This window comes from Drosophila kikkawai, chromosome 3L (genome assembly GCF_030179895.1).
Source record: "Drosophila kikkawai strain 14028-0561.14 chromosome 3L, DkikHiC1v2, whole genome shotgun sequence".
NCBI classification, from domain to species: domain Eukaryota; kingdom Metazoa; phylum Arthropoda; class Insecta; order Diptera; family Drosophilidae; genus Drosophila; species Drosophila kikkawai.
Genome location: NC_091730.1, coordinates 7,363,660 through 7,388,549, shown reverse-complemented (window position 1 = coordinate 7,388,549; position 24,890 = coordinate 7,363,660). Strand labels below are relative to the sequence as shown.

The window sequence follows — 24,890 nt, the reverse complement described above, 5'->3', positions numbered from 1 at the left end:
ACATGGTTATCAGTGCTCAGACGATAGCTTATCGTCGATTCCAACTTGAGTTGCACAAATGGCAGGGTCAAAAATCGACATTCGTTCGCAGACCGCCAAGGAGATTCCAACCTCACGATGCCGTCCATCCGCCCGCTGAGTCCTGAGCTCCAGAAGAACGCCATCGAGAAGCTGAACGAGGTGCCCAGCAAGCTCGATGACGACATTGCCGCTCTGCGGGAGTGGATAAGGCAGCAGCCTCACCTGAAGGCTCGCACTGAGGATCAGTTTTTGGTAAACTTCCTGCGTGGATGCAAGTTTAGTTTGGAAAGGACCAAGGCCAAGATCGACAGGTTCTACACGCTGCGCACCAAGTATCCCGAGTATTATGGCGGACACAATATGGACGTGGACAAGACTCTGGAGATCTTTAAGCTGGGGTAAGTAGAAAGTAGCTGACAATCCTTTTTAAATATCCGAATCCTCTTATAGTACCATTATTCTACTGCCACGTCCACTGAACGATAATGGGCCACGTCTTGCTTTGATCCGCATGGCCGCTTATGATCCCGATAAGTACACATTTCAGGAGGTAAACCGAGCCAGTGCTCTTATGCAGCAAATCATGCTCGACGAGGACGATGTGGCCATTGTGAATGGCATGATATCCATATTGGATCTGGCCAATGTTACCACCGGCCACTTTTTGCAAATGACACCTTCGTTTGCCAAGAAGATGACGGTCTTCCAGGAGGAGGCCCTGCCCCTGCGACCCCAGGGCATTCATTTTATCAATACACCCAACGGTTTTGAGACGATCTTCAACATGATCAAGCCCATGATGTCCAAGAAACAGCAGGGTCGCGTAAGTGAAAGTTGTTTGTTGAAAGAACTAAGGTTTATAACTAATTTTTTTTAACCCGCAGCTCTATGTCCATGGAAGCAAATGGGAAGCACTCTATAAGCAAATTCCCAAGAAATATCTGCCCGTTGAGTATGGTGGAGAAAACGGTTCGATTCCTGAGCTCCTAAAGGAGTGGGAGCAGCGTATTCTAGACCATAGAAGCTACTGGGAGGAGGAGAACAACTATGGCACCGACGAGAGCCTACGAGTGGGACAGCCCGTCGATTTTGAGAGCCTCTTTGGACTGCAGGGCTCCTTCCGGCAACTTAATGTTGACTAAGGAACACCTAAAAATAGTCTCAACTGCAGCTCTTATCTTAGCTTACAAAGTTTAGGAACTCAAGTAGCCGAGGGCTTTGTACCTCTAATCGGTTTTTGATAAGATAAAAATAATAATAAATGATAATCAGAACAAAGGAGTAAAAAACAAATAAAAAACTGAAACTAAAATTTTAAAGCTTTATGAATTTAATAAAATACTTTTACAATATAAGATTCAAACAATTCAGAAATTTACTAAAGCTTTATTTTCAAAAGAGTAAAATCAAATATAACGAGAGACCACCTGTATCAGCTGTTGAAAAGCGAAAATCCGGCATAAACAAACACAAATTGAGATGTTTTTGAGAACAAAACAAAACGTATAATAAGAGCAAAGCCTTAATAATAAAAGTTTTTCCAAAAACTATATACCTCGGAAGACAAGAGAACTTCGCGTAAGACCAAAAATAAATCGTTTTCCCGAGAGATCCGTGGAGAGTCCATTTGTGTAGCTGTGCTCAGTCAGCGTTTGTGGGTCGTACGGATCGGTGTGTGTCGGATCTCTGTGCGGATCAAATCGGATCGGAGGGGGAACGGATACTCAGCATGGAACTTAAATTGGAAAACTGAATAATTTCCCCAGTGCAAATCAAAGTGCGATCCCTGCTCGGTAATCATCACATTAGAAGCATTTCCAAACTCATTACCCATCTCATGGGCCCCATAAATCGGCAGCGTTAATTGCCCCAACGAAATCGAAGTTCATAATTGCTCGGACATGTTATGTAGTCTCCCTAGTCTCTGTATAAGCGAAAAGCTAGAAGAGTTCTCGGCAGGCGTGGCACGGGTCTACGGCGTCCGATTTTGACGATGAGATGAATGCCCCCGCCGGGCAACGGGCAAAACGGTACCAAAATAGTCTCATGGAGTCTCTCGCCCAGCCTTCCCCCCTCGTTTCATCGATCGGCCTTGCCCCAGCAACCCAAATAAATAAATATTTGAACAAATAAACATGTGTGCCACAGACCTGTGTTTCTGGTTTACCTTTCGGCTTCCCAGTAAACTCTTGTGGCTCCTTTGGAGATCACAAGAACCAAGAAAATCAGACTCAATTAAGTAGGTTTCGTTATGGGAGAGCAATTAATGTTTTTTTTTTTTTTAATTAATAATGCCACTTTTCTCTGAACTGTTATCCATTAGTGTGCATTGATTAAAGGAATACCAAACTTCCTAGTAAAGTTTCGTTCCAAGAACACCATATTGTTCAAAACAACCCTCAGTTGTTGCATAATTTACCATTTATCCAAGTAATTTCCCAGGGTATTTAAGGCTTCGACCCTTGTCTTCCCGGTCTTGTCCTTTATTTAGTTTCTTTTGCATTTCATAATTTACAACCAGCCGAGCGGTAAATTAGCCAACGGAAGAAGAGAAGCGCTGGGCAACCATGTCGAGTAGGCGGGCACAGTCGCTGCCGGCGCACATGATGGAACCAGCAAAGCCAGAACGGGGACGCTGTGTGGCTGCCATCTGTTTCTCGTGGAAGGTGCTCACCTGCATCGTGTCCCATGTGCTGCTCGTGCTCCTCGTAGTTTCCTATTGCGTGGGCGGAGCCTACCTATTCCAGCATCTCGAAAAGCCCCATGAACTGGAGGTGAGTTTGGTTACCTAGTAAAGGAAACTCATTTCTGAAACCTTTTAAATTTCTCTACAGGTCAAGCGCGATATCCAGCATCTTCGATTTAATCTCACAGAGAACATTTGGCTGCTGTCAGATGACGCTGTGGTCCTGCGGGAAAGCGACTGGATGGCCAACGTGAGCAAACATCTGGCCAACTTCGAGAAGCAGATCCTGACGGCCATTAAAGCCGATGGCTGGGATGGCGACGAGGACCTGCGCAAGTCCCAATGGACCTTTGCTGGCTCTCTGTTTTACTCTATAATAGTGATAACAACTATAGGTAAGTAAAATAGAGACCATTAATTAGTAAAATTTACAACCAGGATAAAAATTGGGATTTATTTGCTTAGTCTAACAATAAGCCTAAACTATGCCTAAGCTAAGGGAACTATGTACAGCTGAGAGGGGGTGGAAGTGTTTTAATAGGAAGGAGCCAGGCAGGCACAGGAGATTCTTTGTTGCAGATCTCGTATGAAAGATCGTAATCCTAGACCTTCTTGGTGATCTTATCGTTCACCGTCCTGGGTGATGCTGCCACACTCTTGGCGCTCTTGCCCTCGGCCACTGCTGGAGATTTCTCATCGTAGCCAAAGCCTCCCACAGGTGGGAAATTTCCGCCATAACCAAAACCTCCATTTCCACCAAGTCCCAGTTGACCTAGACTCGAACCTCCAGCCAAGCCGTAACCTTCAGTGTACTGTGGCCCGCCAAACTGCGGATTGCTGGGATACTGTCCCAGTCCAGGAAATTGTCCACCTGGGGCTGCAAACTGATTGCCACTGAAGTCACCTCCAGGATAGGATCCATAAGGATACTGTCCAGTGCTGGGGAATTGAGTCAAGCCCAATCCGTTGCCGGGATAGCTGTTGAAACCGGTTCCCACATTCGCTCCTGGAAAGCCAGCACCTGGAATCGATTGTCCAACTCCTCCATAACCACCTGGATATCCTCCAATGCCATTCTGTGCTCCAGTGAAACCGCCATAGCCAGGCTGATAAGGACTAGGGTACAGAGGAGGTCTTCCTATGATTCCTGTGGGTCCTCCAGGACCCACTAAAACTCCAGGACTTCCGCCGTAGCCTCCACCAATTCCTCCAAACTGGCCGGCATTGGCCTGACCGCCGTATGGATTGTACTGGCGAGTGCCCACAGTGGGACTGTCCGCTGACCTGGTGGGCTCCACATCTGCATAATCCTCGATCTCATCGTTCTCCGGCTCCCCTGGAAGAGGTCGACGGGTGGTCGGCTCGCGTCTTAGCTTGTTGTCGTAGGAATTCCTGATGGGCGAACTCCTGTCGATGTCCCGGAAGGAGCGCTCCCTGCGATTGTAGGAACGCCAGACCCAATGGTCATGATCTCCCTCCGCCGACTTGGCCGCCGCTAGTCCAAGGAGACACAAGCCTATGATGAGGCAATAGCGTTCCATGATGATGAGCTTATCTTGGTCTTTGTCTTTGTCTCTGACTTTGCCTTTGTCCCACTTCTTCGATCACACACTGACCCGTATTTTGCGCTTGGTCGCAGCAAGCTCCCGCAACAGAATACTTCGGATTTGCGAGCGACGCACGCTACTTATATAACCGCACACGAGAACGAACCGACAAAAAGCCCAGCCAACAGACAGCAGACATCGCCGGCGATGATGACGCCGCACAAAGTCAGTCAAGCGACGAGGGCAGCCACAGGTGGGGATTGGCGACTGCCGCCCTCCGCTACCAATGAATCAACGCAAACATGGCATGGGGCAGACGATCGTGCCAGACGCTGCTGAGATCTTGGGCCCACGTATCGGCTGATTCACTTGAAGCGCGACCAGGCCGAGGCAGAGAGTAGCATGAGCCGCCCAGGAACCAATGAGGCAAGCGGATGATTCGGACAGTTGATTCTGTCCACCCAATGGTCACGTTGAAATCGCATAAATCTCGGTCGCGAATCGATCATTTGGTAATGGTAATTGCTCATTAGTCGACCCAGAAAACCCATTCCTGGAAATTACCATGAGTTGCTGGAAAAACCATCGATTGCAGGGCAGAAGTCATAGGTCAAAAATCCAGTTCGGACACAGTTAGTTAAGCACACGACACGTGAATGACCTCTAAAAATGGGTTCAGTTGGGTGGCGTTGCTGGGGCGAGGGTGTGGAGCGTGTCAATTGAAACCGAAAGTGGCATCGCTGCCAGCCAATTGTTTGTGGTCAAAACAACAGCAAGGTCAAACGCCACTGACCGATCGTGATTATCTTTTCTGACGTTTTAGATTTAGATTTAATGGTGGGATTTTTTTTTGTGATTTATAAAAGTATACCCTGGCATAGGGTTAGGTGGGCTAAGCTAAGGTTTGCGACAAAAGGATTACTTAATAAGAAATCAAAGAATAATTTCATATGTTTGTAGGATATTATAATTTTAGTAAGACGTTTTTTCGACGGGCTAAATCCTAAATATTCTTGAACAGCATGAAGAGACGAGTCGATAAATAATATATCTAATGATCTCCTTTAGAACCCTCTATATTTTTCAGTGCATAAATTGTTCTATGACTAAATTTCATAACTAAGTTAGGGCATTTAACCCATCACCATTCGCTTCTTAATATTCTTTTTAGTCGCTTATTTGATTCATTTTTCTGATGATGATGGGAGCTTAGTTTTTTGCTCTCTCTCCCCGATATGGATTTATGGCTTAAATACAAATGGGTTTAGTGACCGACTACGCCCATCAGATAGAACTCTGCGAAGCGGGGCTAAGACTGCTATCTATGAATTTGCACACTTCCTCAAACGCCAAAAGCGGCAGACTTGAAATACCAACTTGGTAATTGTTTGTTTTTGTTTTCTATTATTTTGTTCGAAGCGATAATGGGCTTGGCTTGTATTGTACAAAAAGAAGTGCAGATAGATTAAGCCTTAGCGGGTTTTAGACCCATTAGCATTTAAAGAACTTGGCGGTCACAAGGTTGAAGGTAAAAGTAGGGGCATGACTTGAAATCAAACTCACCGTTGGAAGTCGCATCCATTAATTATTTCCCCGTCATATTCTGGACAGGCTATGGCCACATATCGCCGCGCACGGATTGGGGCAAGGTGACAACGATTTTCTACGCCATCGTGGGCATTCCACTGATGCTGATCTGCCTGTCCAACATTGGAGATGTCATGGCCACATCATTTCGGTGAGTTTTGAAGCTATTATATATTTTAGAATATTTATTTATTAGTTTTCTGATAAATCCTATTTGATACTCACCAGGTTTTTATACTGGCGCATCTGCTGCTATGTCTGCACCCGTACCGCCAAGAGACCAAGGAATGCCCGCTCCCGTCAACGTTCCATGCGCTCCCAACGCAATGCCCGCTCTCAGCCGCCACCCTCTTTTCGTCGCTCCATGAAGATGACCCAACGCTCGGGCAATGACTCCGGGCTAGGGCCATCCATGGGACATGCCTACTCCGACCCGGAACTGCGGACAATGGGCAGGGGCTACGACGATCGAGAGTTTGGACACCGCTCAAGTGGCGGACGCAACCGTCGACATCAGCAGCAGCAGCATCAGCACTCGCACCACGATCCTCGCCAGCGGCACACCATTTACGGGGATGAGTACGAGACCCAGACTCTGAATCGCTCAAATCGCTACAGCAGCCGGCAGAGGCAGCGGGATCGGATGCGAGACAGGCATACGGTGGAAAGGGAGCGGTACTCCCGATCCCACTTGGATGCCGGCTCCATCGAGGACTTTAGCGACATTGCACCGCCAGCCAAGAGAGCTGCCAGTGTCCGTTCGGTTCGATCTCCGCATAATCAGGAATCCTCGAAGGCTTCCAGAGAGCTTCATCGCCTCCACTCGGCTCCTGGGAGAAGTAGAGCCAAGTCCGTGGATCCCAGGCACGTGTCCTCGCACTACGAAGATGTGGATGAGGATGTGGTGAGGAAAACTCCCATTATTCCAAACCGATACGCCTTGGACGACTTTGGCGGAGGCGGCCATAGAAGGCATGCAGCACCAAGGAGCCAATCCATGCCCAGATCCGCTCACCAACGACAACGCCAGAGGGATCGAGAGAGGGAGAGATCCCCGCAACCACCGCCGCACAGTTCCCATCGTCAGAACAATGGCAGGAGGGCTGGCAGTCTGGGTAGGCAGTCCTCGCGTTATGGCAATCATCTGGAACTGCCGGACTATGATGCGGGACGGGATCATCGCAGGGATCGACGTGGCCACTCGCAAGGACGATACGAGGAGTATGTAGAAGAGAGCTTCGATGAGGGGTCGCTTTATGGAGACCACTACGAGGATTATCCCGTGGAACGTCGTCGCTCCAGAAGCCGCGAACCGAGAAGAAATCGACGTAGAGAGCGAAGCGAACGTCTGCCTCCCTCACCTAGGATCATGTCTCCCATGGGTTTTCCTGTACAGCGGCAAATCCGTCGAAGACCCAGCTATGACTATGATGACGACGACTCTATGTATGGGGATGAGTATGGAGACTATGGCGATTTGCTGCCCAAGGACCGTCCTGTGCCCATTTGGTTGTGCGTCTTTCTGGTGGTCAGCTACATTCTTGGTGGAGCTGTCTTGTTTGCTTACTGGGAGAATTGGTCCTTCTTGGACTCTGCATATTTCTGCTTTATTACACTGACAACAATTGGTGAGGAGTTGTGGCTTAAATTTCTTTTGTTGATGATTTAATTTAATTTTTTTACAGGCTTTGGAGACTTTGTTCCTGCCAAGGGAGTCAAGGATGAATCAGAGCAGTCCATTGCCTACTGTTCTTTGTATCTGCTGTTTGGCATTGCCCTGCTGGCCATGAGCTTCAATCTTGTTCAGGAGGAGTTCATAGCCAATGTCAAGGAGGTGGCTCGTCGCCTGGGCATTCTCAAGGACGATGACGACGAGCACGATGAGGAATAAGTACTTGACACTTTTGGTCACTACATTTTACATAAATAAACAAGATTGCTTCTACTTTTACCCTAAAAAATCATTTAGGATTACAAATAAATTGAATTGGAGTCATAAAGAACACGAATGAAGGAGTGGAAAATTATTTAAATATTAAACTTAAAGTTTAGTTATTTTTTTGTAGAGGCTCCTTAACGTTATTTATACAAGTTCTACTAATATTTCCTTTCCCCTTGAATGGAACCCTCTTTAAATATTAAAACTTGAACTTATCTGTAAGTTAAACTTGAACTGGCGACCTTGAACTCAAGTCTTAAAAGCTCTTGCTAACTTTACATAGCATACTAAGTTTATTTAAATAATAATTGTACGAAATTCCAAAGTTTGATATACAGATTAAAAATAAAAAGAATATCGAAAAGAGCCAAACAAACAAAAACGATTCAAGTTACTGGGATGAGTACGGTGGGGGGACATCGATGCAATCAGGCCACGTTTTCTTTGTTATTCTGGGAATATGGTAAATAAAAGGAATATAAATATAAATCATCAGCGGGAGCTGTTTGTCCAGCGTTTAGCGGAAATCTCTTCCCTTGACTTACCCTGTTGAAGGCGGGCGAATTCCTTGGTGACGATTTGCTGGGCGTTAAAGAGCGAGACAAAGAGCTACTGCGCTTGCCAGTGCTTCCTCCGCCAGCCACCGGTGGCTTCAAGGCATTTGAATTCGAATTTGAGTTTCTGGTAGTGCCACGTTTCCTATTGATGTTATCCACGCCTTCAATGGGCGTGGAGTTCATAATGGTTTCCGTTTCGGAGAGCTCCTGAACCGAGTGCAGGGAAGAAGCATCATCCTCGCCCTCGCTGCACTGTTGGAAAAATACATTAAATATTTTAAACTATTTTGTTAGCTCATTAGTTACCTCATCTATGGTGGCCGTTGTGTCCAAGTCAGACCAATCCTGCTCCTGGCGATATCGCCTTACGATATCTTGATGCGGCGACGTGGCCACCAGCGATCTTGGATACACAAAGTCACGCTTGGAGGGCGTGGTCCCAGTGGGAGCATATGTCTTCAGCTCGCTTTGTTGGAAGCGCGTCACCTCCTGCTCGCAGATCTGCAACTGCTGGCGCTGAAGTGCAACATGCTCATTGGTTTGGCGAGTCAATTCCAAAACAAGATCGCTGGCTAAAGTGGAATGTCCTCTAAACATCTGCCTGTCCTCGGTGATGAGCTGCTGCCTCTCGGTGGCAGTTTCCTCAAGGAGATTTTTCTGTTTTCCTTGCAGCTCCTCCTGCTGCTTGTCGCTCTTTTGGCAGATTTCCAGGAGCGACTGCTGGTGCAGGCGGCTAGCCAGAACATTGACCTCTGTTTGCTTGGCACACTCTTGGCCGAGATTCTGTATGTGCACCTGCAGCATGGAGCACTTGGCTATGCCTTGGTCCAGGCACAGCATACCCGTCTCCATTTGCCCGCTGAGCTCTTTCCTGGCGGATTGAGAGGCTTCGTTACCCAACTTTTTGTAATCCTGAATCCCCGACTGAGTCCCATCGATGTGCTTATTCCTGGCCAGCCGATTCTCTTCCAAGTGACCAATGCGTTCCGACATGCTTTGAGTGTTCTTGGTCCGCAGATTCTTAATCTGCTCCATTTGCATCACCAGAGACTCGAGCAGCGCCTCTTCTTGCCGGGCCAGCGCCCGTTCATTGGCCAGCTCCTCCTGGAGCTGCTTCAGATGCTCTCCATCCGGCACACTCATGCCGCTGAGCTCATCCAGCTGCTGCTGCACTTTGGCCACATGCTGCTCCAGAGACTGGGAACTGCTGTCGATGATCTGGGTGAACTTCTCTTGCATGGAGTCCAGCATGGCCTTGTGGCGCTGGTTGTTCTCCTCCATCTCCTGCAGATTGGCCTTAATGTCCCTGCTCATTTGCAGCTCTCGCTGCTGCATCTGCTCCAGCAACTGGGCGACAAGCTTCTGAGTGTGCTGATCGCAGCTCTGCGAGATTTCGTTTATCAACTGCTTGTGCAACTGAGCCTGATCCGCCACAGACTGGCTGCAGATTCCCATTAGCATCTCGATGGTTTTGGTTGCATTGCTAGCCAAACGTAAGCTCACATTGCTGGAGTTTTCTGCAGATTCAGGAAAAGTAAATTTAAAAAACGATTTAAGATTTGTTTCTTTGGGAAACTTACCCAGTTCCTCGTTCAGTCTCCCTTTGGATGCTGTTTCCTGCTCCAAATACAGACTCAGACTGCCACCAATCATCTCCAGGTTGTCCTGCATGCGATCTTTGAACTTGTCGCAGGATCTGCGAATCTCCGCGTCCACATGGCGTCGCCTCTCAATAGTTCCATGCAGCTGATGGGTATCATCAGTGGCCAGATCGGCTGCGGCCAGGATTTCCTTGGCTTGCGTGGTAAGGACCTGCTCCGTCTTCATGTGCGAGGCCACCAGCTCCTTCTTCTCCTTGTAACGCCTCTTGGTCTTGGTCAGCACCTTTTTGGTGAGCAGCAGCGATCCCTTGGTGTTCATGAGGTTTTCCTCGGTCCTTTTCAGCTCTTGAGTCTTTTCCACCAGTGACATGCTCACCTCGCTGAAGATCTTCTCCTTGTTTTGGAGCTCATCCTTTAGGGCCTTTAGCAGCAGCATCTTTTCGTTGAGCTCGCGGTTCTGCGAGTCCAGCTTCAAGGTCATCTCGCCATATGTCTCCTCGGCCAAGTAGATGCCATTCTTATCCCTGGCGGCCATGAGGTCCCTCTTCAGCTTGTCAATCTCCTCGGTGTACTCTTTGAGCACCGTTTTCTTGGTCAACTTCTGGTTGACCTCGGGCTTATTTTGTATATTCTTGGCTCGATGGGCGTACTCCAGGGTGCTGAGCGTCTCCTCGATGTCTTTGTGACCTGGCGAAATGGTGGCTATGATGGAGGTCTTGGTTCTGCCACCCAGTGACTCCTGCAGGAGCCGTGTGAGCTTCGATTCGCGATAGGGAACATGGGGAGCACGATCCACCAGGGCAGTGATCACTCTGCCAAGCGTCAGTAGACTCTGGTTAATGTTGACCGTCTCCCGGACACGTATTCCCTTTTCGTTGCCCGCCTTGGAAACATTCTCACTGCCCGCCAGATCCACCAGATTCAACTTGCCGATCTTCAGCATATCCTCGCCTTCGATGCCGTTCTCCCGGATGTGGACCACAATCGAAAAGACCGTGTGGGAACGCGACGACTGGGCGTTCATCAAGGTAGTGGCCGTCTTCCGGCGCTCCTTGCCCTTCTCCAGCAGCTTGTACACATCGTCCTTGCTGTGCACGGGAATCTCCTCTAAGCCTTGGATGATAACAGAACCCTTCTTGGTGCTGTCGTCAAAAATGCGAATCTTGGTCATGTCATCAGTGGAGAGCAGATCGCACAGCTCTTCGTTGTACAGCTCCAGGTATGAGATGCGCATCGTGTACTCCACCTCCATCATGCGCAGCTCGTCGAAGAGGTGACTCAGCGCTCGCGGTATAATGCCAATATCAGAGTCCTAAAAGGAAATTGGTATTAGAAAAGATTTAGATTGGTTTTTTTTCTGCAATTAAGAAACCGGTTTTCTGGCTAAAAACCTGGCAGAAACCCTTTGCTTTGGCAGCAATTTAGGTTAGCAGGTAGGCAAGTAGTTTGTAGAGGATGGAATGGATGCTGTGAAAGGTCAAGTTTATACTTACATCTTCCCAGGAGGACTTCAGCTCGGCGCACTCATTGCCTACCATGGTGTGTGTCTTGCCCGTTCCCGTTTGCCCATAGGCAAACACTGTGCAGTTGTAGCCGTTCAAGACCTCCTCGATCAGTGGAGACACCACCACGGAGTAGACATCGCATTGCTTGGACTCGGGCCCGAAGCTCCGATCGAAGGTGAACTTCTTGGTCAGCTTGGAGTCCAGGGTGTGGCGTGTCACTATCTCCTTGGGCCCCACCACGTCCACCACCTCGGCAGAGCGTATGCATCTCTCCCGGGAGTTCAAGGGCCTGCGTAAAGAGGTCAAAAGTCAGAAGTCGCATTCCGATGCATCCTCCTGCGGCGTAGACACTCACCTGACGCGCACATACACCTGGATGTTTTGGTTGGACTTCTTGGGCGGCTGTCGCGACGTATTTCCATTGGACACATCCATTGCAGGCAATTTAAATCAATTATTTCGGCTTTTACCGCGCGTACAGTCCGAAAATGACGCCAGGCAGTTGCACTTGTATGCGTGCCCGTGTGAGTGTGTGCCGCCTGGAAATCCTTTTTTTCACTTTTCCCTTAACACACCTTGCAACCTATCAATTTATATGTACAGATTAAAGCCTTCCGAAGCGCGTTTTAGCACAAATTCCTAGGAAATCCGTGGGCGCAGACGTCTTCGTTTGTCCGTTTGATTTTAAAATAATGCGCAAAGTAGGGTTGTTAATAATATATCAAAATATCGATATATTGATGTTTTTCTATCGAAATCGCGATAATTGAAAAAGTCTGGCAACGCTAGTCGCTCAGACCAAAAAGTACCAGATCGTCCGTCGCGGACTGCCAACTTGTCGCAGACATCGATAGCGCTAAGTGTGACCAGTTGATGTGCTATCGATTACGCTATTATCGATAATTTTGCAGCTGGCAAAAACAACAACACAAAAGTTTAGAGAAATAAAAAAACATTAAAATTGCATTAAAATCACTCAACTCTATGAAATAAGAGCCAGTCTTCAACACAAGGTTATAAACAACATAAAGTATGGCATCCGCAACGGTAAGAAATGTATGTATGCCGCAATTAACCCCTAACAACCCGCTTTTTGGTGTGCCACCCCGACAAACCAGAGGTTTTCTTCTACCGAGAATAGAGATTCCCCTCAGGAAAACCCTCGGAAGGCTTTACTAACTTATCTTACATGTTGTCCAGGTGCCGCTGCTCGACGATGACACGATACCCTTTGGCGAGGAGGACGAGATGCGGGATCCCAGTCAGGCGGGCCAGAAATACACGTAGGCAGAAGTCGCCCTGTGCCAGCTGTTCTCACTTCAGTTAATACCTTCTTTGCTGCAGGCACCCATACGTCACGTTCTTCCACCTGTTCTTCAGGGGAGCCGCCATCGTGATCTACATGTTCTGCGGCTGGTTCAGCGAGTCCTTCATCACCAGCTTCGTGTTTGTGGTGCTCTTCCTCTCGGCGGACTTCTGGACGGTGAAGAACATCTCCGGTCGGCTGCTAGTGGGCCTGCGGTGGTGGAATTACGTCGACGACGACGGCAAGTCCCACTGGGTGTTCGAGTCGAAAAATGTGAGTCATTAACTAGGATCAACGAATTCCCTTGATGATGAAACGTAGTCTTCTGAATCCTTCAAGAGCCGCGTCAACAAGCACGAGCAGCGCGTCTTCTGGCTGGGCCTCATCCTCTGCCCGGTGTTCTGGGGCCTTTTCTTTCTGATGGCCCTCTTCGGACTGAAGTTCAAGTGGCTGCTGCTGGTGATGATTGCCATCGCGCTGAATGCCGCCAACCTGTACGGCTACATCAAGTGCAATTACGGGGCTAGCAAGGATCTCAACAGCGCCGCCACAGACTTTGTGAGGACGCAGTTGTTTAAGAACGCCATGGACATCATGACCAAGCCCAGTGGCGCTCCGCCGCCGACTAATGTGCGTCCCACGGGTGTGGTTTGAGCGGGCGCGGTCCAAGCCAGAGTCTACTAAGTCACCCTTGCCACCTTGTCTGCTGCAGCGCATTCCAAAGAGTATCAGACGCTTCTTCTGGACCGGACCAACGAATCCACCATCATCCCGGCATCGCTGTCTCTGTGTAACATATGTAAAACTTAATTTAGCCATATACTGCAATTTATTATAAACTTTTCTTACTTTTAACTGGATTAAAAGACCGCATGTCTGCCTCTGCGACATGCAGCCAGTATTTAAGCTTTTGGGTTGTTATTTGGTGTCTACGAAACTTTATAATTTGGGCCTGGAGATTACATTTTAAAATTTTCCTTCCTAAAATATAAGACTTAAACAAATTGTTATTGATATTTTATTAAAAATATTCAAATAAAACAATAAATAACAAAGTCTGCATCAACTGCCTCATCAATCTAGACAATTTTTAGTTTTGATTTTCGACCCCATAAACCATATATATTCTTGATCAGCATCAACAGGGGAATCTTTCTAGATATGTCAGGAAGAAATCGATTTTTTGGCCATTTTTGCAAAATTTTATAAGGGGTTACATCATTAAAATTTTGGATTTTGATAAAAAATTGAATTTTTAAAATTTTTAAATGAATTATGCAGATTTATTAACTGTAGAAAATCTTGCACAGAACAGTTTTCCGATTTAAAATTAATGCTCTTTTGGCCCAGTTATGATATTTTTAATTTAAAAAAAAAATCAAGAAGTTTTTTAATATAAAAAATCAGATTTTATAATACAAAATAATATTTTTCTAAGTCAAGGAATCATTTCCGACCCCATAAACCGTATATATTCTTGATCAGCATTAACATGTGAATCTTTTTAGACATGCCCGGAAGAAATCGATTTTTTGGCCATTTTTGCGAAATTTGATAAGGGGTTACATCATTAAAATTAGCAAAAATGGCAAAAATTTTTGATTTCTTAAAATTTTAAATTTGGTATGCAGTTTTTTAAATTAATAAAAACTAACACAAAACTGCTTTCCGAATCGAAATTAATGCGTTTTTGGCTTAGTTATGATATATTTTAATTGTTACCTGCAAGGATATACTAACTTTGGCTGGCCAAAGTTAGCTTTTTTTCTTGTTTTAAATTAAAAATAAAAAAAATCTAAAAATTTATCTTAGCTAAAAATTAGTTATTAATTTTAATTATTAAAATAACTAAATAGGTTGTAGCTTTGATTTTTAAATAATAAAATAAAGTCAAACGTTACTTATATTTGGTAGGATATCTTATAAAAGGATTCCTTCTAAATACTTGTTTTCCATTCACATAAAACATGTCTAAAGTGATGAAATGTTGCTTTATAAACTAATCTCAGCTTAAGATAATGTTTTCACGTTAACCACTAAATTTACCGACTACAATCAAGGCTTAAAAAACACAATAATACCGGCTATCAGACAAATTAGCTGTCTAATCGTTTGGTAAATAATAAATATAGTCGAGCAGCCGATAAATTCGCAATCTCCTTATGTAAGCCACGGTACTAACGCGTCGCTTAGCCCCCGGCTTAATGCGAAGAATAAATTTGAAATTAATTACATTTCCTGGGCACAATCAGTGCAGGATCTGAAACCACTGTGTGTTGGCCTCAACGCCTACTGCTGCCACTCTTTGTGGCACTTTAAAAGCCAGCTTTGACAAATCCTTTTGGGTGTGAAAACTGTAGGCCGTGTTTAAAGTGGCACATCCTCTTTTCTCCCAAATGCCGGTGTTTTAGGACGACAGCGAGGACAGGACGGGGAACTGGAGTTGGCGAGGTGGTGGGTAGTGGGTGGCTGCTATGCAGTGTCACGTGTTTCCTGTTAAATGCTCTAATGATGGGTATTAGGCCAGACTAAGTGCCACTCATAAGTGCCGCACACGCACCTGACTCCCAGGGCTCCTGGCCCTCCTCAACTTGGGCTCCCCTGGCTCCTTCGAATCCTCCCGAATCCGCATCCGAATGAGAGTCCGCATCCGCAAGCGACTTTGTGACCTGCCTCCGCCTTTGACATCGAAATTTACGCAATATGCGTTTTTTATTTCGCCCACCGTTCTTTCTCCCTCCTCTTTGGTCCGTTGTCATGGCCCGACTGACGGAATTTTAGCCCGCCTCCTGGTTGGCGAGGATACTAAACGGGACTCGCACAAATCCCCACCCCGCCTTCTGTCTGTCCCAGCTAGTTGAGTGTCCTCGTCGTACATAGTTCACCTGGCGGGTGCTCTGCGTACGTGTTTCTGTGCCACTTTCTGTCCTCTAACTCCAGGGATTTCTCCTTCTCAGAGCAGGGCTGATGATATCCTGCCAAAATGTCTATTTTTCATTAGTTTAATATTCTCCAAGAGAAACCAGAGGCTCATCTATAAATTATGATCAGAAATGTTTTAAACTGTGTGGGTAAAAGTTTTTTATTTCTTGAATACTTAATCTCATTTATAAATAATAATTTTAAGTGCTTTTTTATATAACTTTGTTTTAAACTTGAGATTTTAGATTGTATTAAAAATCACTATTTGGGGATTTTCAAATTTCTTCGTAGAAATTCTCAGTTTGTGAGTCTTATTTTTTAACTTAAGACTAAAGACTTTAAGACTTAATTATTATCTTATTTGATATTTCTTTATTAAAAAAAATAAATAACTACAATTAATTGAGTAATAATTGCAGGGTTTTATTTTTCACAATAAATATTATATATTTCTCATTTGCAAAAATTTGATTGAGACTGAAAAGTGGTGATAATAAAAATACATTTTAAATGAAAAACATTTCCTCTCGTTTTTACTCTCGGAGTTGCTTTATTTTCCCGCTCATTAAACATTCATAGGTTCCACATAATTATTGAATAATAATAAATCGGAATGGCAATCAAGATTCAGGATTTAAAAGCCAGCAGCAATCTGCAGGGAAACTGAGTGTATAAACCAGGAAGGCTTCATAAAACAAAAATATTTACTCAGGAATGTTTATTGTTTTTTACTCTCGACTTTTTGTGCTTCACTTTTTTTTGAACGTAAAGCAAACACTTTGACTTAATTAAAATGGCAAACGCAAACAGAAACTACAACAAGTTGGGCAAACAAAGGGAAATTGCTTTGATAGCTACGACACAAAATGGTCTCACTCTTCGCTGGACAAAATCCCAACGAATATTATAAGAATTTCTGTGGTCAGGCTATTAATTTTCTGACTCAAAAGTCAAGAGCAAGACCTACGCACAGGTGTGCAACTGTATGTGACTTTTCCATGTGCGTGTGTGGAAAATGAAAATGAAAAGTTGCAGTGAAAAATGATTACCAGCAGTGTTGGCTTCGTTCTCGTTGTGGCATTGTACCCACAATTTTGGCTTCACTCGCATATTCAGGGCAAATCAAGTTTCTGAAGGGTTTCAAGTGGAAGTTGTTGATACACTTTATTTTACCAAGGCAGTATAAGGACCCATAAAACCATATATATTATTGATCAGCATTAACAGACGAGTATTTCTAGCCATATTTTGAATTATGTTATCCTTAAACACTTTATGGTATTCAGTAGAAAACTCTTTTCCCTAATTACTATCTAACTTTTACTATATAACTACAGAAACTAGACCCACTAACTAGCTAATCGCACCCATTTTCTAAGGGTATTTCTAGGCTGACAACTACCTTTTCCTGGACTTTATGAGAATCCTGAAATTTGGTCGGTTTTAAGTGAACATTGCAGAGCCGTCTCTCTAATTACTGATGTGAAAATGTTGTGTCCATAACTGCCAGTTGACCGATTGTGTAATCCGAGGCGACGGCCGCCCATTAAATTTTATCCGGGCCTTTCCTTGCTTCCTGCTGAGTCGAGTGGCCCCGAGGCCAAAGTCGGGCTAGCAAACAAGGCCTAATAATTAACCAATTACCTGGCCTCACTTCAAAGCTGCTGGCCTGGCCCGCTTCTCGGGTAACACACTTCCCAACGCCCACACACAATCTCATACAAAATAGGGACCCTTTCAGGCCTTTTTGTTCTGGGTCCTGGACTTACTCGAGTTGCCTGTTGCTGCTGCCGCAGCTTCTGCTGGTCGGGAATCTGACCAGAGGCCACAAAACTTTCATCTCCAGCTGCGGACAGATGGAGAAGAATCGGATGGGCAGGAATTGCTTATTCATAGCTCACTGGCACACAAATGAGCGGCCATTAACGAGCTGCCTGATGGAAGCCCTGAGTTCTGACTGGCAAGGGAGTGTGGGACGGGGCCTGGTCCAAGTTGAAAATAGTAGGCGAGACCCTGCAGTGGACAGCAAGGATTAACCCGGATCAAATGTTGCCGAAAGAGTAGCAGATGAGATAAGCTTGAGTTAGTTTGCCGCTTGAATGGGTCTTATAAAATGTTAAAAAACGAGCTGACATTTGAATGAGGAATGGTTAGACATTTGTAAAATTATTAAGAAAATGTTAAAGTGTATACAAATCTTTAGAATTTCCAAAGATATATTTTCAACATTAAGTTTACAGCCATCGTGTTGCCTTTAACTCATGCTCAATTAATATTAAAACTGGAACAAATTGGGCTCATAAATTTGAAAGGCTACAAAACGTTGACAAAAGTAGACATTTTGTTTTAATTTTATTTTTAGCACTCAATTAGCGGGAGACATTGATTAAGGGGAGAGAGAAGAAGAGAGAGGGGGAGAGAGTGCTTGCCTGTGTAAACCTCCATTCGAAACGTCACATTCTTCGGTTAAGGATGCCACCTCGACGACCGTTAAGCGCGGCACTTGACAGGCGACCGTCTGTGTGAAAGTATCCCGTATCCTGGCATCCTTTGTTTTTATGCTCGCCGCTCCAAAGGACAAAAAGCGTGTATGAAATGCTCACCAGAGAGGCAGGAGAAAGGGACATCAAAAATGGAATATTACGCATACGCGGCGTGTGGTGAATGAATTTTTCCTGCCATTTACGAGCTCCACTCAAATGGCCTGCAGTGATTTCTGCCTTTGCACACACACACACTTTGTGTTATCTGTCAGAGTGCGTTGTAATGCAGAAATTAAATTTATAAATATGCATAATAATTTTTAATAACATTTCACATGGCGAGACTGTCACTTGCAGCGGCAGACAGTCTGGCAGGCAGAGACAGGCCAGGGAAATTGACTGCCCGGAGGGCAATTTGATTTTTCCCGGGTTAAGAGATGGAATTTCCTCTGGAATTGCATCGTCAAAAGATAATCTTAAAGGTAATCCAGCTTAAGCTTACCTGGAGATATTTTACCAAGCGAGTGTGTATGCATAATTATTTCCTTGAAAGAGTAATATATAGTAATTAAATTATATATTTTTATATAATTCGTATATTGATAAGAAATCTAATAGGAATTCCCATTGCTTAGTAAACAAAATAGACATTTCCCTAAATGTAGATAAAATCATTACCCGAAATATGTTCGCTTAAGAAGCATTTCCCATCACTGGCATCACTTTAACCCAAAACATACATATTAAACCCACCCAGATCCCACTCTTCTTGTGATGCTTGTCCCCACTTGATGGTTTTGTTATTCCTTCTCGTTTGGCCCCTCACGAAAACACAAATGTCCTTCCGGACGGGCACTCAAAACGATTGTAGCCGCTTGTTGCTCGGCTTGTTGCTCCTGAAACCAGATTCCTGATTCCCGATTTGTTGTCGTCTGTCGTCCGTCGTCCTCACAATTTAATATGCAATAAGCGGGCTGTCACAGGCAGCTCCAACTAAAGCCCAAGCTGAAACTCGAAGTCCAAGCCCTTCGTTTCCGATCCCCCGGGGGACTTCTCGTCCCAAAATAAACATGCGGAAAATATAGGTACGGGCTTATCATACTGGGACAGATGTTCGAATGTAATTGAGATTGCCACGACTTGGAGATGCCGGCGTGTGCAGCGAAAAGTGCAAACGATTTTAATTGAATTTCGCACAATTGATTTCATAATTTACAAAAAAAAAAAAGGAGAAGGACACGATAGCGACAGGGGAAGCAAAAGCGAACGCTGCGAAATTGACCAGCGAAGAGTGAGTGTGTAAAAGTGACGAGCTGGTCATTATCTGGGTCCTCCCCTCCGGCCGTTGTCGCCGTTCAAAGTAATTTAACTTAAGTGAGCACTTAATGCTGCTCCTCTTGCGGAAGATTTTCCCGAACCCATTCCGCTGCCCATTTCCATTGCGCTGAGTTAACGCGCAAGTGCATTAATTAAGCTCCAAAGGAGTCCATGGCAACCGGTTGGCAGGAGGATGGATGCGGGCCGAGCATGAATATAAAATACTGCTAAATGGCTGCAATGATTTTCATATCGAAAGGCTTCTTCAGGCAGGCAGCTGCCTTCATTGAGCATAAATTCAGCTAATTGGTGGCTCACACATAAAGGCCGTTTTATTGACACTAAACATGGCCCAAAAGCAGGCGCAACAGGGGGCGTATACGTAATGTTTTCCTTAGGCGGCAGGCAGGTAGCCAATCTGGCTGTTGACTTTAATTAGATACAGACATATTCCGGTGTTTGATAATCAAGTTCAGTGTCTTGTATATTGAGGATATTTATAGAATTGATTGATATATATATAAAGATATACAATTAGTTTACTGTAATCCTTTAATTGTTCACTTTAAATTCATTAGCAATAGCTTTTATTGTACCATAAGACATGTTTTAAGGCTATTTGCTGATTAATAATTATGTGGCCAGGGGTAATTAAAATGCTGATAATTATTTTCTGCACCATTTATAATATTTGTTGCCCTTTTTAATCCTCTTATTTTTGCTGCATTTTTAACGGATCATTGAGCAGTTAATGTGCATACAAAAATGCATTAATTATGCGGAACTTGATTTCAGGGAAATTAATAACTTTTCCCCTTGTTTGGATTTCTTTTTTTTGCGCCACTTGAAATCTATAGTAGTTTAAGTTTAAAGTTATGAGGTATTATATTTCGTATATTTGGATTTTTATACATTTTTTTATATATATTTAAATCTTTTAAGTGAGCGCTATTTCCTGGCAAGCTCAAAATATTTTAAATCTCTAAAGCCTCTTAGCTTATATACTCACTCTCCCCTGTTTTTAAGTGGGCAGTTTAAAATCCTTTTTGATTCTGTTCAAAACTACAATTTTATTTAGCGAAATTAAAAAAACATCAACAACAATTGAAGGGAAAACATGAGCAAATCGCTGGCAAACTGAGAAATTTAAAATCTGTAACGCCTGACAGCGCGGTACTGGTATCCATCGCTGGTCAGCACAGCGCTCTCGCCTCCGGCTGGGCCCTCCACGATCACCTCCTCTCCTCCGACCACCGGCGGCAGGTACTCCCGGGCAGCCTCACGCAGCTCGGCGGGCATCTCAGCCGGCTGCTGGTAGTGGTAGCCGTCCTGGAGCAGCTGCCCCGAAACGGTGGGCACATCCACCACACGGACATCGGCCTCCTCCTCCTGGGGAGCAGCTTCGGTGGTCTCCTCGGCAGCCGGTGGAGCAGCCTCAGTGGGTGGCAGGTACTCCCGGTTCACCTTGGGCTCGGCAGCGGACACCACTTCCTCGGTGTCATCGGCCGGTGGAGCAGCTGCCGGAACTTCGGGGGCAGCCTGTACCTCCTGGGCAGGTGGCAAGTAGGCCTTGCTGGGCGGCAGGTACTGCCTGGCGGGCTGCAGATGGGAGACATCCCGGCGGTTGCGATGGCGCAGCTTTAGGCGGCGCACCGTGCGGTACTCGTAGCCCTCATCGCCCAGGACAGTGCCCTCGGGATCGGCCTCGATGGCAGCAGGATCGGCCAGAACCTCGGGCTCGGCCTCCACAAGATCAGCAGCGTTCAGCAGGGCAGCCTCGGTCGAGGGAGGAAGGTACTCCACGGCAGCAGGATCCACCAGTTCGGAGACATCGCGGCGCAGTCGGGACTCGAATTGAGGAGCAGCCAAAGCCACGCTGGCCACAGCGGACAGGGTAAGGACACCACCAAGCGAGAAGATTTTCTGCAAGGAAAAATTATTTAATATTTATAGGGAAGCTGCTTTAAAGATGAGGTTCCCCTTTAAATATCCTTTGTATATTTTTCTGAGATATGAAAACCAAATCCTTTAGGACTCACCATTTTTCAAGTTTTGCTTTTTGGGGATTTGCGGTTTGCGTCTTGCAATTGAAAGTTGCCTGAGCTGATTGATGGTTTGCCACCAGCCAGTTGCTCAATTTATAGCCAAAAACCAGTACGGCCATAATTAGAGAAACAAAAAAATGTATATATATATATCCAAAGGCAGAAACAAATGGAGCCACTTGAAAGCAGAGTGCTCTTCTTAGGGGCTTCGCCTTGCTTCAGTTTCGCTTCGGACAATGTCAAGTGGCTCAGTTGTTGGCCCTCGTCCGTCGGCTTGACCTTTCTGCTCCGCATTTTTACTTGCTTATTTTTATAACATTTTTTTTTTTTTGTTTCCAGCGCTAAATATATATTTTTTGAGGTGTTAATTTGCTGTCCCGTCCAAGCGTACGGAAGTACTCTTTAAGGGCTCTTCAGAATCGCTCAGTTAGGGCCCGTTTGGTTTTTTTTTGCTCTTTCCACAGCTAATTTATCGGTTGAGCCTCCAGTGCGTGCGTATGAATAATTAACATAATTTAAATGCGCATTACATGAAACATAAACCCCGGCCGTAACTGTCGGAGCCAATGAAATTGTCATCAGAACTTGTTGCGGAAATTATTTATTGATTGCATTTCCCTCCCCGTTTGTTTGCCCTTTGTTAACCAAACATTGAGGGTCATTAAATAGTCATAAACATAATTGCAAATATTACATTTTACCCCAATTCAATTTGGATTGCGGTTCCCGGGGCGACATGAGGTGTAAGGTAGTATTAAAGGTGAGGAATTTTGATTATAAATATAACCTTATATCGAATATGTTCCCTTTTCGGTTAACCTTTCCTTCACCAAATGAATTCACCCTGTTTAGCTTTGCGTTTAATTTTTCTGGTGGCATTTAATGAATTGTTAATGAAGGAGCGAACCCGCGTATAAAGCGGGGGATCGGATCCCTTCTGGGATGATAAGCCCCACATCCTTGTTCGGGAAATTCCCTGCTGCCGCCGCCACATATAAATCATTCCTGGTTGTCGGCCTAAAAGGCGGCAACAATTTCCGTTGGCTCTTTAAGTTTCCCGCCTCGCAGTCTGCCGCAACGCAATAATTCGCCCCCATTCCCATTCTTATGCCCATTTTCTTCCAACTTGTTGCTTAGCCAAGTTTAAAGTGTCGAGGAGAGGCGTCTTGCTCCCAGCTTCTTTGCATAAAAGCCACTCATGTATAATATTTTATGTTTGCAGTGGCGATGGGTGGGGCATGGCAGTCGCCGTGTGAGGGGAATAATTTATAGCGGGAAACGGCAAAAAGAACAGGCAGATGGCATATAGGATATGTTAAGCCATAAATTGTGCTGGGCTCATTGATTCCAATGTGTGTGTGTGTGGGACTTTTGATTTCGTTTTTATACGAATGTAAAACTTTTGCTATGTCTATTTGCTGTCGGAATGCTGTGCTTCCTTGTCTGTTTGTTTCACAGTCAATTTGCATGTTGGGTCAGTGAAACGAACCAATGAAGAGTCCGGGCATTAGGGATGGCACTTGAAGGTTTATATTTCTAACAAAAAGTTTTAAGGATGCCTAATTTAAGTAATATACATTTCTATTAGATTTAAAAAGGATTTTAAAGTTGTTTTTGTGGGTAGAAATGTTTATAAAAGATGTATTTAGATATTTAATATCTTGTAAGTTTAATTTAATAAGAAATTATAGTATATATACCTGTTATATTATATTTTAAATATACCAAAGGAAAAAACTTCCTTTTCGCTAACAAAAGACCTGCTTAAAGCACCTCTCAGCCCCGAATCAGTACCCATTAGCCGTTAAAGCTGCTGTAAGGACCTGCACCTGAAAGGAAACTCTTCTTGTAAACCCGGCCAAGGAGCACAAAAAGGGGTTGAAAGACTAGCTGCCCGCGGCTGCCTTGGCTGCCAAGTCGAGAATGTTTGCCTAGGCTCTCGAAAAGGACAACCACCCCAGTCGAAAATAGAGAACACTTGAGTGGCAGCCGAAGGAGTAAGTCGAGGAGCTCCTCTTTAGTTTATGCAAATTCAGAGGCTTGAAGGCGCCGACGGCAACCGCTCGCCTGGCATTTATTAAGTTAAAATATTTATAAAATTTAAATGGGAACAGCACGGGGAAAAAAAACCATCGTGGAAGCGGCAAAAAAAAAAGGGTTCGAGGACCGTCAAGCCTATCGATTTACAAATTTAAATTACTTTCCTTTCTTCTCCGCCTGCTCCTTTGGTTTTTTCTTTTCATTTTTTTTTCGTGGAGGGTGGCAGCTCGCAAATCTCGACATGGAAATCCTTTTTTGCTAACAAATTCTCCTGCATGTTGCCAGCCAACCAGGATCCTGGATAGTCCCCCGCAAGGACAAGCATTTGCAATCATTTAATTTTGCATTTGCGTTGACGTTGCCTCAATTAATTGGACTATAAATCCAAGTCAGTCACTCTCTGGATTGTGACAATATAATTGAAATGTAGGGTCGGTTGGGTGATCCCTTAGAACTTGGTCATTGATTAGGTTGGCCCCCTGGCTTCCTTGGCTGTTTCTGGATTCTGGGCAAAAATTTGTTGTTAATGACAACAGCTGGCGGCAGGTAATTAAGTCACCGTTCCATGTTACATGTCCTGTTTGCGGTCTAGTGACAGGCAGGATGTATGGATGATGTGACCGAAAGTCGCTTTCGGCTGTCAGAGTTGTTGAAAAATTGATGAGCTGCCGCTGGTGGATACGTGTACAATTGCGGATCCGTGGGAGGGAGAATTTGATGAGCTTTGAGAGCTCAGCTAATGATAAATCCGTCAGCAATCAACGTTGAAGGACAAATCAGACAGCAAAGGTTCTTTAATCAATATTAATGACTTTTCTATGATTTTTATAAGCCTAAATTTATTTTTTTATAAACTAAGAGTAAATATTTGTATGTGTGAAAAGATTTCCTCTAACTTTCTGCAACCCAAAATATCCGTATTTATTTATTGCTGTCCCATTGTCGCTCAAAATTCAGGGATGACCGCAAAGCTTCATCAATCATTCGCCCCGTATGTCCCCAGTGCATTTCTGTTCGCATTAACTTATAGTTTTCCCATCCCCATCCATCTCTTTATCGCCTCCAACCGGAAAACCCAAGCAAACCCCCCGAAAAATGTTACGCATAAATATTTATAAACTCCAGACGGGGAATGTGAAGCAAACGAGCCAAAAATCGATGGCAAAGCAAACGTTTTTATTAGGCAACCCCCACAGACACACCCAGCACACACACAGATAGATACTTTTCGGAGGTGTTCTTTGGCTTGTGAATTTTTAAAATTCAATTTAAATTTATGTAGCCAGAAATTGCGTGCTAAGAAAAATGTTGGGTGACTTGGCGGCCGTTGAAAT

At 44.8% G+C, this 24,890-nt stretch overlaps 6 protein-coding genes across 10 annotated transcripts; 3 read left to right on the top strand and 3 right to left on the bottom strand.

The window, feature by feature from the left end:
- Nucleotides 1-74: 74 nt before the first annotated feature.
- LOC108071532 (alpha-tocopherol transfer protein) lies at nt 75-1,340 on the top strand. The gene is made up of 3 exons (XM_017162304.3): nt 75-419; nt 472-844; nt 906-1,340. Exons 1-3 carry the CDS (start codon nt 118-120, stop codon nt 1,161-1,163), a joined length of 933 nt encoding a protein of 310 aa, XP_017017793.1. The 5' UTR covers nt 75-117; the 3' UTR covers nt 1,164-1,340.
- A 337-nt stretch (nt 1,341-1,677) lies between these two features.
- galene (potassium two pore domain channel subfamily K member galene) lies at nt 1,678-7,901 on the top strand. 2 transcript variants are annotated; one of them, XM_070285084.1, is made up of 6 exons: nt 1,678-1,798; nt 2,543-2,795; nt 2,856-3,102; nt 5,866-5,992; nt 6,070-7,469; nt 7,527-7,901. In XM_070285084.1, the coding sequence occupies exons 2-6, from the start codon at nt 2,589-2,591 to the stop codon at nt 7,730-7,732; spliced, it is 2,187 nt and encodes a 728-aa protein (XP_070141185.1). In that variant the 5' UTR covers nt 1,678-1,798; nt 2,543-2,588; the 3' UTR covers nt 7,733-7,901. The 2 variants fall into 2 exon arrangements, with proteins under 2 accessions (XP_070141185.1, XP_041631144.1); XM_041775210.2 differs by having other exon boundaries at nt 1,678-1,814.
- On the bottom strand, nt 3,130-4,351 carry LOC121502626 (uncharacterized). Its single transcript, XM_041776323.2, has one exon. The coding sequence runs from the start codon at nt 4,246-4,248 to the stop codon at nt 3,310-3,312; it is 939 nt and encodes a 312-aa protein (XP_041632257.1). The 5' UTR covers nt 4,249-4,351; the 3' UTR covers nt 3,130-3,309.
- Nucleotides 7,902-8,050: 149 nt separating the features above from the next.
- On the bottom strand, nt 8,051-12,153 carry Klp61F (Kinesin-like protein at 61F). Its single transcript, XM_017162299.2, has 6 exons — nt 11,799-12,153; nt 11,432-11,732; nt 9,918-11,250; nt 8,644-9,854; nt 8,326-8,589; nt 8,051-8,232 (listed from the first exon to the last, which is right to left on the bottom strand). Exons 1-6 carry the CDS (start codon nt 11,876-11,878, stop codon nt 8,209-8,211), a joined length of 3,213 nt encoding a protein of 1,070 aa, XP_017017788.1. The 5' UTR covers nt 11,879-12,153; the 3' UTR covers nt 8,051-8,208.
- A 182-nt stretch (nt 12,154-12,335) lies between these two features.
- On the top strand, nt 12,336-13,655 carry LOC121502629 (uncharacterized Golgi apparatus membrane protein-like protein CG5021). 4 transcript variants are annotated; one of them, XM_041776326.2, is made up of 4 exons: nt 12,336-12,490; nt 12,644-12,726; nt 12,788-13,022; nt 13,071-13,655. In XM_041776326.2, exons 1-4 carry the CDS (start codon nt 12,476-12,478, stop codon nt 13,401-13,403), a joined length of 666 nt encoding a protein of 221 aa, XP_041632260.1. In that variant the 5' UTR covers nt 12,336-12,475; the 3' UTR covers nt 13,404-13,655. The 4 variants fall into 4 exon arrangements, with proteins under 4 accessions (XP_041632260.1, XP_041632262.1, XP_041632261.1 ...); XM_041776328.2 differs by having other exon boundaries at nt 12,337-12,490; nt 13,089-13,655; XM_041776327.2 differs by having other exon boundaries at nt 12,343-12,499; nt 13,089-13,655.
- Nucleotides 13,656-20,507: 6,852 nt separating this feature from the next.
- On the bottom strand, nt 20,508-21,600 carry LOC108071498 (translation initiation factor IF-2). Its single transcript, XM_017162259.2, has 2 exons — nt 21,511-21,600; nt 20,508-21,394 (listed from the first exon to the last, which is right to left on the bottom strand). Exons 1-2 carry the CDS (start codon nt 21,511-21,513, stop codon nt 20,618-20,620), a joined length of 780 nt encoding a protein of 259 aa, XP_017017748.1. The 5' UTR covers nt 21,514-21,600; the 3' UTR covers nt 20,508-20,617.
- Nucleotides 21,601-24,890: the final 3,290 nt, after the last annotated feature.

Coding starts and splice junctions, on each gene's coding strand:
- galene (XM_070285084.1), top strand. CDS start 2,589: ATGTCGAGTAGGCGGGCACAGTCGCTGCCGGCGCACATGATGGAACCA. Junction 5,993..6,069: donor GTCATGGCCACATCATTTCG/GTGAGTTTTGAA, acceptor GATACTCACCAG/GTTTTTATACTGGCGCATCT. Junction 7,470..7,526: donor TATTACACTGACAACAATTG/GTGAGGAGTTGT, acceptor ATTTTTTTACAG/GCTTTGGAGACTTTGTTCCT.
- Klp61F (XM_017162299.2), bottom strand. CDS start 11,878: ATGGATGTGTCCAATGGAAATACGTCGCGACAGCCGCCCAAGAAGTCC. Junction 11,251..11,431: donor TGAAGTCCTCCTGGGAAGAT/GTAAGTATAAAC, acceptor ATTTCCTTTTAG/GACTCTGATATTGGCATTAT. Junction 9,855..9,917: donor GAGACTGAACGAGGAACTGG/GTAAGTTTCCCA, acceptor CTGAATCTGCAG/AAAACTCCAGCAATGTGAGC.
- LOC121502626 (XM_041776323.2), bottom strand. CDS start 4,248: ATGGAACGCTATTGCCTCATCATAGGCTTGTGTCTCCTTGGACTAGCG.
- LOC121502629 (XM_041776325.2), top strand. CDS start 12,476: ATGGCATCCGCAACGGTAAGAAAT. Junction 12,500..12,643: donor CATCCGCAACGGTAAGAAAT/GTATGTATGCCG, acceptor CATGTTGTCCAG/GTGCCGCTGCTCGACGATGA. Junction 12,727..12,787: donor CAGGCGGGCCAGAAATACAC/GTAGGCAGAAGT, acceptor TCTTTGCTGCAG/GCACCCATACGTCACGTTCT.
- LOC108071532 (XM_017162304.3), top strand. CDS start 118: ATGCCGTCCATCCGCCCGCTGAGTCCTGAGCTCCAGAAGAACGCCATC. Junction 420..471: donor CTGGAGATCTTTAAGCTGGG/GTAAGTAGAAAG, acceptor ATCCTCTTATAG/TACCATTATTCTACTGCCAC. Junction 845..905: donor CCAAGAAACAGCAGGGTCGC/GTAAGTGAAAGT, acceptor TTTAACCCGCAG/CTCTATGTCCATGGAAGCAA.